Source organism: Andrographis paniculata, unplaced genomic scaffold (genome assembly GCF_009805555.1).
Source record: "Andrographis paniculata isolate CXL003 unplaced genomic scaffold, ASM980555v1 Contig75END, whole genome shotgun sequence".
Taxonomy (NCBI): domain Eukaryota; kingdom Viridiplantae; phylum Streptophyta; class Magnoliopsida; order Lamiales; family Acanthaceae; genus Andrographis; species Andrographis paniculata.
This window is the reverse complement of record NW_026137612.1, coordinates 1,017,086-1,030,528: the sequence shown is the minus strand read 5'-3', so window position 1 is coordinate 1,030,528 and position 13,443 is coordinate 1,017,086. Positions and strand designations below refer to the sequence as shown.

Sequence of the window (13,443 nt, the reverse complement as noted above, 5' to 3'; positions counted from 1 at the left end):
TTATTATTATTATTATTATTATTATTATTATTATTACTACTACTTTCGTCCGGCTCTAAATGTTTTATTTATTTTTTGTGTGTTGATATTTAAATATTAATTATTATATCAAAATATTGTACAAATAAATAAAAAAATTGTAAAAATAATTCCATTCGTGTCTTATAATACTAGTAGAAAGACATTTGTACAAAAAATTATACAAATATAAAGATATTTTTAATGTTAAGTAAATGTGATCCTTAAAACGAATGGAGATAATAATAATAATAATAATAATAATAATAATAATAATAATAATAATTATTATTATTATTATTATTATTATTATTATTATGTCATTTTTTATCATATATATATATATATGTACTATTAAAAAGTTTAAAAGATATATATTTATTGGGAGGGTGTGAAGCTTTCATACTCTACTAAACTATTAAACTATAACATAAAATTAAAAAATAATAGACCAACGGATGTACAATATTAATTTCAGTTTTATTCTTAGCATGTGTAAATAGTTTTTTTTAATTTTTTTTTTTAATTTTCATATTTTAATTTAATGTAATAATATTCATGTAAATAAATATAAATTTAAATGTACTTATAATGTTTAATGTAGTCAAATTTACTAATATAAAATAAATTGTATATTATGTATTTAGATGAATAAATATGACAATATATATATATATATATATATATATACAAGTGGACGAATAGAGTATAATTTACCTTCGCAATAATAAACTTTGGTCGTGTACATAAATTTCTATACATACAATCACTAACTTCATTTAGAAAGTAAAAATGGATTCCTTAAGACAGCAAACATCGATCACTTACATTATTCTCTCACTAGTCTTAAACATGAAATGTCCAAACAAACAAAATGCCTTTCTTTCCAAGTAGAGTAATTTCAGTTTCAAGTCTCCCAACTTTTCTACTTTTTACCTAATAATTTAGAGTTACACAAAAGCTTTGAACACACACACACACACATATATATATATATATGTATGCCTATATCTTCTTCTCACTTTCTGAAGTAGGAACAAAGCAAAGGAAAAAAAAAATGAAAAAAACTTGAAATAGTTCCCTTTGCAATGGGGAGGATGTTGCGAACCGATGTTTTTGCGATGATCGTGGTGTTGTCGATGGTTTTATCTTCGGCTCGCGCGAAAGTTTCATATGATGATAAAGCCTTCATAATCAATGGGAAGAGAAGGATCCTAATTTCGGGCTCCATTCACTATCCAAGAAGCACTCCTGAGGTGCTGTGTTAAATTCAACACAGCCGTGTGTTTTGATCTTAATATCATCTTACATGCATATATGTATGTATATATTTATATTTCACTTAGGACATTGTTTGTTGGATATAGATGTGGCCTTATCTTATACAAAAGGCTAAAGAAGGAGGATTGGATGTTGTCGAGACATACGTGTTTTGGAATGGCCACGAGCCGTCTCCCGGGAAGGTAATTAACCCGACCACTAGTATTCTAGCGAGCATCGTGCACTTGTCTTATACACCTTTTGATCTTTTAAGAAATCATTCGACTCGGTTTAATTGTGTTTTTAATTATAACTTTGTACTATTAAAAAAAATTCTAAAGGACATAAAAATAAACGCGTAGTTTTCATTTAAAATATTGTATAAAAACATCGATTATTTATTAAAAATATTACATTATACTTCTCCTATTTTACATAAATTGTCCTCATTTTTCATTTCAAGTCCTTATAATTTGTTCTTTTTTTCTTTTTTAGAAAATAATTATACATTTTAATAGCATTTTAAACTTTATACTTTATAATTCTTTCTAATCTTAATTAAAATAATTAGTTCTTAATCTATAATTATTTTTACAAATATACTTCTTACTTATTACTAATTATAATCTTCCAACCGGATAAGTAAGGTGGGATGAACGAAATATTTATTTTCATTCAAAAATTTACTATTCCTTCCGTCCGCCATATTTAGCCCATTTGGGCTTGGCATGGGAACTAAAAAAGAAAAGAAAATTTTATTGAAAAAATTAAAAAAAAGTAAAAAAATAATTCGGGATATTTTTGAAATTTTAATTAGTAATTAAAAAAAGTAAAAGAATATAATAAAGTTAGTGACATTGGTTATAAATAAGTATTAAACGAATGATAATAATTAAATATTGCTTTTTTTGTTTTTTCAAATATAATAATTAGGTAAATTTAACGGAATGACAGAAAAAGAAAAATGAAAATAAATTTAACAGGCGGAAGAAGTATTTTTAAAATAATTCAAAATATTAAAGTACTTCCAAAATACTACTGAGCAAACTCGTTATATTTTTTATGTAGTATAACTTCCAAGGGCGATTCGATCTTGTCAAGTTCATCAAACTAGCACATCAAGCTGGCCTTTACGTCCTCCTACGCATCGGGCCTTATGTTTGCGCCGAATGGAATTTTGGGTAATACACGACTTAAGAGTTATTTTTTCTTTGCCATCCTTCATGATCATACAATTCACGAGTTCTCTTGACGATTTATTTTTGTGCGCTACGCCGTATGCAGGGGATTCCCGGTGTGGCTAAAATATGAACCCGGAATCGAATTTAGAACAAACAATGAACCATTCAAGGTTTTGGACTCTTACCAAATTAATTAGTTAACTCTGCATTTATGTCCTTAAAAATGAATTGATCATAAGGGACTGTGTTTTAAGGTTGCAATGGAAGGCTTTGTCAAGAAAATCGTCGAAATGATGAAATCGGAACGATTGTTTCAGCCTCAAGGAGGGCCAATAATTATGTCACAGGTTCAGCCTAAGCTTCTCTTCTTTTTCATCGATAAATTTCCTCTTCTGTAAATTTTATTACCATTATGCAACGAGACATTACAGATCGAGAACGAATATGGCCCCGTGGAGTGGGAAATCGGCGCCCCTGGTAAAGCTTACACGGCGTGGGCAGCAAAAATGGCCGTGAGACTCAACACCGGCGTTCCATGGATCATGTGCAAACATGAGACCGCGCCCGATCCCATTGTATCAAAATCTTTCACTTTTCTTACATTGTCTTTATCATTGAGATAATTTAGTCGAATCAAAATGTCCTTTTATTACATGTATGTATATATATGTGTGTGTGTGTTGCGTGCTAAAATTCCGGTTAATTCTTACAGATAGATACTTGTAACGGCTACTACTGCGAAGGCTTTCGCCCTAATAAGCCGTATAAACCGAAAATGTGGACTGAAGTATGGACAGGATGGTAAAAACCTTGATCGTAAAAAAAATGAACTAAATTACTACAATTACATTGTTCATACAATTTTTCACAGGTTCACACAATTTGGAGGGCCTCTTCCAAATCGCCCGGTCGAAGACTTGGCTTTTGCAGTCGCGAGATTTGTTCAAAACAACGGCTCCTTCTTCAATTATTACATGGTTTGTCCGAGTCTGCAATCTTCTCTTAGGCTGCATATTTGTAAATTCAATCTGAGTTTTTTTTTCTTGTTTCTTTTTGCAGTACCATGGAGGAACTAACTTTGGTCGAACAGCTGCTGGTCGTTTCATTGCCACGAGCTACGATTACGATGCTCCATTAGATGAATATGGTAAGTAATGTAAAAATTTGATCATCGAATGTATATTGCTCAAATTGCTTCAAGAAATTATACAACATAGGACTTCTGAACGAGCCAAAATGGGGGCACTTGAAAAATTTGCACAAAGCTATCAAGCAATGCGAGCCGGCTTTAGTTTCGTCGTATCCCACAGTCACTTGGCCTGGAAGAAATCAAGAGGTAGATTTGATCGAACCATACAATGTCTCATCAATTCGCCTTCGAAACTCTGCATCTAAGACATATTTCTTCCTCTGTTTAAGGTTCATGTCTTTAAATCAAAATCGGGTTCTTGTGCCGCGTTCCTTTCCAACTTTGATTCAACGTATTCGACCAAGCTCTCCTTCGCCAACAAGCAATACGACTTGCCTCCATGGTCGATCAGCATTCTCCCCGATTGCGAAACCGAAGTCTACAATACTGCTAAAGTAAGTGTTGAGATATTTTAGATATTCAGTTTTAAATTTAGTATAATTTATATTTAGATTCCGTTCTATAGATTAGTTTACTTAGATTTGAGTCTATTTTGTATTGTCTACCCATAGGCCCTTTATTTTGATAATTAATAAGACAATTTCATTATTTTCCCCCAAAATTTCTAACAGTAAGAAAAAGACAAAATTTTAATCGAATGTTTTTTATTTTTCTCGACCGTTTCTAATTCTTTACTTTGCAGATTACGGCTAACTCATCCACGGCGAGGATGAATCTCGTCAACAACAAATTTTTGTGGCAGTCATTTAATGAAGAGACACCATTTATAAACGACGGCGACACGCTTGCAATGCAAGCTCTATGGGAGCAAGTGAATGTTACGCGAGATTCTACCGATTACTTGTGGTACTTGACTCAGTAAGTTAATCCGTAATCACTCTTGCGACGCAATCTAAACTTTTTTTCTTATATATACGACTAAGTTTGCGGCGCAATGGTTGTAGAGTTGATATAGCCTCGAGCGAGGGATTTTTAAAGACAGGCGAATGGCCGGAGCTCGTAGTTATGTCCGCAGGCCATGCCCTACATGTTTTCATCAACGGAAAGTTATTCGGTACGGTACTCAAGTCGGCACATTTTTATTTTTTTTCTAACCGCGGTATATATGTCGCTTCGCTAAAGTATTGATGCGATTAATATTTTTATATTTGGTCAGGTACTGTATACGGGGGATTGGAAAATCCAAAGTTGACATATACGGGCAAGGTGAACTTGACGGTCGGCGTTAATCAAATTTCTTTGCTTAGTGTCGCCGTGGGACTACCGGTTTGCTCGTTCGATTGCTCAAAATATTCGATTCTCCATATAATTGGCTTTTTATATGATTTAAATACGCGATGCTGCGCAATTTTGTTGTTGTATGGATCGATGTTAGAATGGTGGTTTGCACTTCGAGACGTGGAATGCTGGAGTGCTCGGTCCTGTCATGTTACGAGGTTTGAACGAGGGGACGAGAGATTTGTCGAAGGGGAGATGGTCATACAAGGTTTGTTTTGTAAGAATATTGTCCGAAAATTCGATCCAAACCCATCCTAAGATTGAAAATGTTTTGCATCTTGTCGATAGGTTGGCTTGAAAGGCGAAACGCTTGGCCTTAACACAATCACGGGAAGCTCTTCGGTCGAATGGACACAAGGATCGTTCTTGTCTCAAAATCGGCCTCTAACATGGTACAAGGTAAGCTCGATTACATCAAAGATTACTTTTTATACTATTCTATCAACAATAGAATAAAAAAATTAATAATAATAAAATCACATTAACTATTTATATATATCATCTAAAATTATATATATCAAATACTCATCTTTTCACTATTTCTTAATATTTCAAAATTTAAAAATCTCTCGTAACCATGGCTTTATTTATATATAGTTTTAGAAGTTCTATTACTATTTATTAATATTATTTTTTAAAAAATAGTAATAAAACACAAAAAATATATGTATTTACAAAATATTATACTACTTCGTCCGATTCTAAGAGTCTCATTTAGTTTTTACGTGTTGATCTTTGAATATTAATTATTATATCAAATCGTAGTATGAATTAAGAAAAAAATGTAAAACTACTTCCATTAGTGTCTTATAATACTAATAGAAGGACATCTGTACAAAACAATCGTACAAATATAAGGATATTTTTAATATTAAATATAATGACGCAAAATGTAAATGTGACCACCCTTAGAGGCGTACGGAGGGAATATAAAATATCATTTTTTGTTGTTATTTTCAATTTATTTATTTATTTATTTTAATTTCAAAAACTTTTATAATTAGTTTTACATTACCATCAATTTTCACTTGTGAACCTTTTAGACAACATTCGATGCCCCAAAAGGCGATGATCCGGTGGCACTCGACATGTCGAGCATGGGAAAAGGCGAAGTATGGGTGAACGGACAAAGTATTGGCCGGCAATGGTCCGGATACATAGCGAAAGGCAATTGTGGTGAATGCAACTACGCCGGCATATTCACCGATACAAAATGCCAAAAGGGTTGCGATCAACCATCTCAAAAATGGTAAGACACAAAATCAAAAAATAAAAATAAAAATCGATCATTTCGAAAAAAAAAAAAAAAATCATCAATATGTATTATTCATAAAAATTAAAGAGTTTCTTCGAAAATGTTAAGCTACCCTTTAGCGAGAAATATATATATATATATAAGATAATTTTTTAAAAAAAAAAATTAAACAAATAAAATAATTTTTTCATTAATCAAATTGTTTTATTTAGGTACCATATTCCAAGATCTTGGTTAAATCCCAAGGGAAACTTGTTGGTGGTGTTTGAGGAGTGGGGAGGCAATCCAAATAAAATTTCCTTAGTTAAACGAACAGTAGTGTATTCGAGCACACACAATGCATCATTATCGAATTTATTTATGCCAAAAATGAGTATCAAATAATTAAGGCCATAGCTAATAAAGTTCATCTTCCAATAATATTTTGGATGAAATCATTTTTGCATTTTGTTGATGAATTTACACTGGATTGTAAGCCCATTAATTAGGCTATGCCATGGGCCCTTGAGAATATTTATTTACATTTTATTTTACTCTTACCTACTTATTCATCACAATCAAACAAACTTTTTTTTTCAAAATATTTTATCCTAAACTATTCCTTACACTAAAAAAAAAAAAAAAAAAAAAAAAAAAAAAACTAAACTAAACTTCCAAACAAAAAAAAAAAAACATGCTAAATTCAATTCCTCGTGTTTTCATTTAATTTAGGTATTTACTAAAAAAATTTCACTTAAACTATACTATTAAAAACTAAACAAACACATCTATATATATTGAAAAACTAAACATTTATCAAAATCCTAAGTATTTAAAAAAAAAAAAAAAACAAATAACAATAATGATTTGGAATTGAATTTGAGAATTCAAAACTAATGCTAATATAAATTTGATTTCTTGAAATTGTTAACTTTGAATCATCCAAATCTAAATATTTTTTCTTCTTTTTATTTTTTTAAGTTTTATCTTTTATTTATTTATGTTTTTATAAAACACATTCAATGGTAGATCCAAATTCCAATTAGTCGTATAAGTATTATTAACGACTGTTGATCTATTTATCCTATACTCTCCTAGTTTTAAATATTTTGTTAGTGTTTTTAATTTGAGATATTCCGAAATCTTAACAATTTGTTAATTCATACTTAATTTTTTTTATTTTACAATTTTAAAAAATCATTCTTAATAATGGATTGAATAGATTATTCATGTCAATATTGCACATTCATTTTCGAAAGTCCTACTGAAAGAATTCTAGAGTAGCATGTTTGCTCTAGAGTAATCCCTGGGAAGTCTCTCAGGGTACGCGTGAGTGACGACAAAGCGCGCACGAAAGGACTCATGTTGACCTGTGGGATCAGTCTGCAATCCTGACCATCTCGCCTTTGTGTGGCTTGCGGGTCGGGGTATCACACCCTGCTTAATTGTTAATTTGTGCCATTGCCTTTTGGGAATCATCCAGGCGCCTAGATGCTAGCATATGTTTGTGCTTGGGAGGATGTAGTTCATAGTGTGCTTGTAATCAAAGTGAGTGGCCTTGTATGTGCGGGGCTCCAAAGTATATTGCAACTTTATCTTCGACATACAACTGGTTGTTGTTTCATCTATTGTCCTTAATTTTGCAACTTTATGGGATTTTCTAATATTCTATGAATTATTTTTTGTGTTTTCTGAATAAAGTACATTCCAAGTTCTGTATTTTTCCTTGTTGCAACAATATTCAATGTACTTATGCATTGTGGATCATTTTTCATTTTTGCTTTGCATCTTAATTCTGACGCCGAATCCATTTTATGTGTGTATCCACAATAGAACTCGTACGCCTCATTGGGTGTACTAAATTCAAAATGTCTCCAATTAAATAAATTTACGAAAATGTAAATATTATTTAATTAATTATGTGTTATAGAACAACATATATTCCAAAAGTATATATGGCAATACCACAACACAAATATATATATATATATATAGGGATGAAAAACAAACATCAAATAGGCTTGATATAGTGCCATTAAAAATGAGACAACCAGGACGAGTACGAGGAAAAAGACAATGGGACAACGACAATGAGGACATGAGGACAAGCAGGCCCGTAGGGCATTTGAATTAGGTTTTTAAATCTTGTTACGTAAATGATAACTGAATTGGTGTGGTAGGTGAACTTATTGTGACTGTGAATTTACAATTCAAAATCTCTCGACGCTCTCTTGATATTATTTTTTACATAGGACATGTTTAGTGTAACTTATATTACGTAATTTTCAGGATTTGACCCAATCTATGAGCCCGCAACTCTAATTCATTGCCCAATCCAAAACTCCAAATACCAGTTTTAGAAAAAATTTCATTAAACCAATATATTTCTCACACACTAGAGTTATATTTGAAAAAGATAATTATTTATCTATTCAACCCATAAATTTATTCTCCACTATTAAATTTTTAAAAGTTAAATGTTTTATTCAAATTGAGTTTTAAAATTTCCTCAAACCAAGAATTAATTCCAACTCATTATGTGACACACGTAGACTCCCAAAAAAAAAATGTGCATATTTTTAACCTAAATGATTTATTCAATTCATTTAATCTTTTATCAACTCCGAGATATCACGTATTATTACTAAGTTGACACTTTCATTAATCAAAATATCAAAGTTGATAATAATAATAATAATAAGTGTTTGTTTGGGGTCTTTTATTTTAAATTTTAATTTAAATAGTAAAATTTTAAATTTGAATAATTGTTTGGCGTGATACAATCAAATAAAAATTAATGTAATGATTTGATTGTAAAAATAAGTGTAATATAAAAAATAAAAAATAAATATTTAATTTGATAATTTTGAAAAAAAAAATGGTAAATAGTGGGAAGCAAATCAAATAACTGAAGCAATTTATCTAGTGTAGAATATTTCTTACATTTATAATTCATATACTTATGTTATGCAATATATAAGTTTTGTTTACTTATGTTTAAGCATGTTTAGCACTATTTTATATATACATATATATATATTAATTAGAGAACTCGCAACTATTATTATTTGAGTCTGTTCCGATAAACTTCCAATCGAATCAAACAACTTACAAGTTAGGCCTCACAAAGGACTGAAGGCGTCGAAAGTTTCATAATTACGAGTTCATCTCACACTACTTGATCATTCTTTAAGGAAACATGGAAACATGATTCACACTTGATTATACTAAATTTTGGCTAAACAATATGCAAAACATTTGTGGAAGTGGATCCCACAAGTTGTTAATGTAATAGTACAATATATAAATAGTTATATATTAATTATATCCTAATTAATAATGTATAAACACTTCTTTTTTTTTTTTTTACTATATAAAATTTTATTATTTTATAGAATAGCATGCATATTAACTCTATTTTAGTTTTCATCTAAGATATTACATCAAAAATTTATTTTTACACCATCAATGAATACCATAATTATTACAATCTAAAAAAAAAATAGTATATTTGTAACGGAATTCCGTCGCTAAAGATCACGTAGCTAATGTAATTTCATCTTTAATTCCGTCTCTAATATCATTAGTAACGAAAAAAACGAATTTAATGACGAAAAAATCTTGTTACAAAAATGATATTTTCTTTGTAGTATATGAAACATCTCCAAGAACACATCCTAAATCTAAAGTAATTTAAAATAACTATTTCCCAAACATTTACAAAATACCAAAAATCGTATATATATATATATATATCATATAAAATTCACAAGTCGATGAATCAATTTTTATTTGATTGTGCCATTGAACAGATGAAATGGATCAACAGCACTAATGACCAAATATTTCTTTAATTGTGTTTAATATATTTTTATAATATTCATCAAACCCTTACAAAGTTATTTTTTCAATATTATTTTTTTTGAAAATAGCTCTTAATTATTCAAAATATTGCATAAAAAAAATGCTAATATTACATCAAAAAATTTATTCCATTCAAAATTATACTCCCTCCGTCCCACATACAGTGTATGCTACACTGTAGACACGGTATTTTAGGAGGAGTGTAATTAGTAGATAATTAAGAATGTATTAGTGAAAATAATTATCCTTATAATATAAATAATTATAAATTAAGATTAAGATAACTAATTAGTTTAATTAAAATTAAAAAAAAATTAAAAATTTTAAAATGAGATTAAAGTGTGTAATCATTTTCCAAAAAAAAAAAAGTGACATGGAATGTGGGACGGACAGAAACGGCAACATAGATATGGTATGTGGGACGGAGGGAGTAATATTCATCAAACACTTAAGAATATGTTACGTTCACTTAGGCTATGTTCTTTTGTAGATTTTTACACAGATTTTTACTATTCACGTCCTTTTTTTCTCCAAAAATATCAAATCAAATAATTATTTTTCTTTTTTTATATTAAATTACAAATTTATTTTACATTCAAAACATCACATCAATATCAATTTATATTGTATCAAACAACTATTCAAATTCAACTTTTTACTGTTTGTAAATCCAAATTCAAAACTCCAAACCCACGAACAATCACACCCTTAGTGTTTATTTTTAAACGATTTTCTAAAAGTATTATCTAAAAATTATACTTCATGTATCATCCAAATATGTGTTCAAATATTTGAATACGAGTTTTAATAATTAAAAAATATATATAATAATTGTTATTTTTTGTCTTTTATAGTAAAAAAAAATAATATATTTTTTACTAAAAAATAAACGAATGTACTTTTTGACAATGCAAAAAATAAAATAAATATAAATTTGAATGATTGATGGAATAATATCTACACAAATGTCAACAAAAAAATACAAAATATTTTTCCCTATAATACTTTTACAATCTATCATACATCATAAAACAAAAATATTTAAAAGTATAAACACTATAAAAACACACTTTAATTGTTTATATTTTAAAAAATAGTGGTTGAATGTGTGTTGTTTAATAGAAACTAAAAATGTGATCCCTTCGTACCAACTTAATGTAATTTTTTTTTTTTTATCATTTTTGTTGTCTTACTAAAAAGATATTTATTTTTTTATTTTTATAAAAAAATCATTCATTTTACATTGTAGGGACTAAAATATCAAAATTATCTACTATTGAAACATCATTACTTTTAATTCACTAAAAAAAATAAAATGGTACATTCGATAAGAACGGGAAGACTATATTTTAATAAAATTTTGTGTAAATAAGCAAATTAGATAATGAAAATTTTGAAATAAAATATATATATATATATATATTCATGGGGAAGGTTCGACATCATATTAATTAGTAAGTCGATAAGCATTGGTTCCAAGAAAATTGTGGTTGTGATTAACAATATTTTAGTTTGATCGTGACAACCAAAATAATTGAATTAAACGTAGTTGTAACTACTGTTCCTAAGTTAATAAAATTAATCGTATTTTAAAACATAAATCTAAGATCAATTCGTACACGTATCACTAACATTAAATATGTCTACTCTCGCTTGTCATCTTTGAATATCAATTTTTGGCACCAAATAAGTAGGGTGGGCACGGTTCGGATATTTGCAAATATGCAGGTATTTGATATCCGAATCGAATCGAACATAACAAATATCTGAAATCGTGAATCGTATTCGAACCGAATTTTCGGTTAATCGAAAATATTTGCAATATTTGCAAATAATTCGAACCGAATTGAAATTTAAAAATAATTAAAATTCTAATTAAATCAAAATATTTGCAAATATTTTAAATATCTGAACCGTAACCGAATCGAATATAATTATTAATATAAAATTTAAAATATAATAACATAAATATATAAATATATTCGGTTCGGTTAACCGAACCGACAAAAATATAAAAAACCGAAATTGAACCGAACCGAACAAATATCAAATATGCAGTATTTGTATTCGAACCGAATTTGCTCGGTTAACCGAAAATTCGGTTCGATTCAGTTCGGTTCAGCTGTTCGTTTCGATTTTTTTGTCCACCCCTACCAATAAATTTGAGTATATATACTTAGTGAATTTTTTAAATAAAAGATTGAAGGTGATCTTTTGTTAAAAACAAAAAAAAAAAAGAAAAAATAAATAAATAAATAAATAATATAAATATAGTTTTATAGAAAATTGAATGATTATGTAGTAAAATTAAAATTAAGAACACATTTATATTATCCCATTTTTTAAGTGTAAATCAATGCATGAAAATTAAACTATATCATTCTATAAATACTAATATGTTTGTTTACATTTTTTTTATTTAGTTTTTGAACTATATATTATCATATATATTCTTCTTTAAAAATTAAATACAACACTTATATTCATTCAAATTTATAATATTTTCACAATAATCATCCAAAAGTATATTTAATACAATGAACATAAAGTAAAATAAATCGAGTTGTTGCAACAAACGCCAACGGTGATTAAGATGTTTATAAAGTATACGAAGGATAAGTGTTAGTCCGAAACAATTAAGGTAATGAATTAGGTGCCGACGTAAAAGACTTGCAAGTATATATCGAATTATCGTGATCCATGCTTATATTTTAATCGTAATTTTTAAATATATATAAGTTTATTTGAGTCAAAAAATCATATATATATATATATTTTTTTTTCGCCAATGAATTTATTAATCTTTTATTCTATTGAATAAGATCTTTATTGACATAATCGTATAAGTTTATATTAAATTTTGTATTAATATGTATTTTTATGTTTGTTACACATAATATTTAAGTTCCATTTATTAATTAACTTATGGATAATAAATAATCATGTGTAGTAAATATATAATACACCATTGATAAATTAAAACAATAGATGCAATTGCCTTACAGATTCAAGAGTTGACCCTTGTCGTCTGGTAAGAAATGGTTGAGTTCCTGTGACATCAAAAATATTCCCTCCGTCCCAGATACCATGTCCACGTTGCCGTTTCTGTCCGTCTCACATACCATGTCACTTTTTTTTTTTGGAAAATGATTACACACTTTAATCTCATTTTAAATTTTTTAATTTTATTTTTTTTAATTTTAATTAAACTAATTAGTTATCTTAATCTTAGTTTATATTATAGAATAATTATTTTCACTAATACATTCTTAATTATCTACTAATTACACCCCTCCTAAAATACAGTGTCTACAGTGTAGCAGACACGGTATCTGGGACGGAGAGAGTAATAATTTAAATTGTACTAATTTTTTTTTTCGTTTTTTTTTTTTTTTTTTTTTGAGAAATTACTTATTACCTACTTATAGTTTGAAAATTCTGAATAATTATCTCTTATA

The 13,443-nt window shown here is 28.4% G+C and overlaps 1 protein-coding gene across 3 annotated transcripts; it reads left to right on the top strand.

Annotated features, from left to right (window-relative positions):
* Positions 1-1,054: 1,054 nt before the first annotated feature.
* Positions 1,055-7,686, top strand: LOC127266398 (beta-galactosidase-like). 3 transcript variants are annotated; one of them, XM_051296635.1, is made up of 18 exons: positions 1,055-1,274; positions 1,386-1,481; positions 2,347-2,459; positions 2,563-2,629; positions 2,714-2,806; positions 2,891-3,034; positions 3,172-3,260; positions 3,331-3,436; positions 3,519-3,606; positions 3,677-3,795; positions 3,879-4,043; positions 4,292-4,467; positions 4,554-4,663; positions 4,766-4,875; positions 4,985-5,095; positions 5,176-5,286; positions 5,931-6,136; positions 7,444-7,686. In XM_051296635.1, the coding sequence occupies exons 1-18, from the start codon at positions 1,107-1,109 to the stop codon at positions 7,514-7,516; spliced, it is 2,145 nt and encodes a 714-aa protein (XP_051152592.1). In that variant the 5' UTR covers positions 1,055-1,106; the 3' UTR covers positions 7,517-7,686. The 3 variants fall into 3 exon arrangements, with proteins under 3 accessions (XP_051152592.1, XP_051152591.1, XP_051152590.1); XM_051296634.1 differs by lacking the exon at positions 7,444-7,686 and adding an exon at positions 6,355-6,648 and having other exon boundaries at positions 4,766-4,815; XM_051296633.1 differs by lacking the exon at positions 7,444-7,686 and adding an exon at positions 6,355-6,648.
* Positions 7,687-13,443: the final 5,757 nt, after the last annotated feature.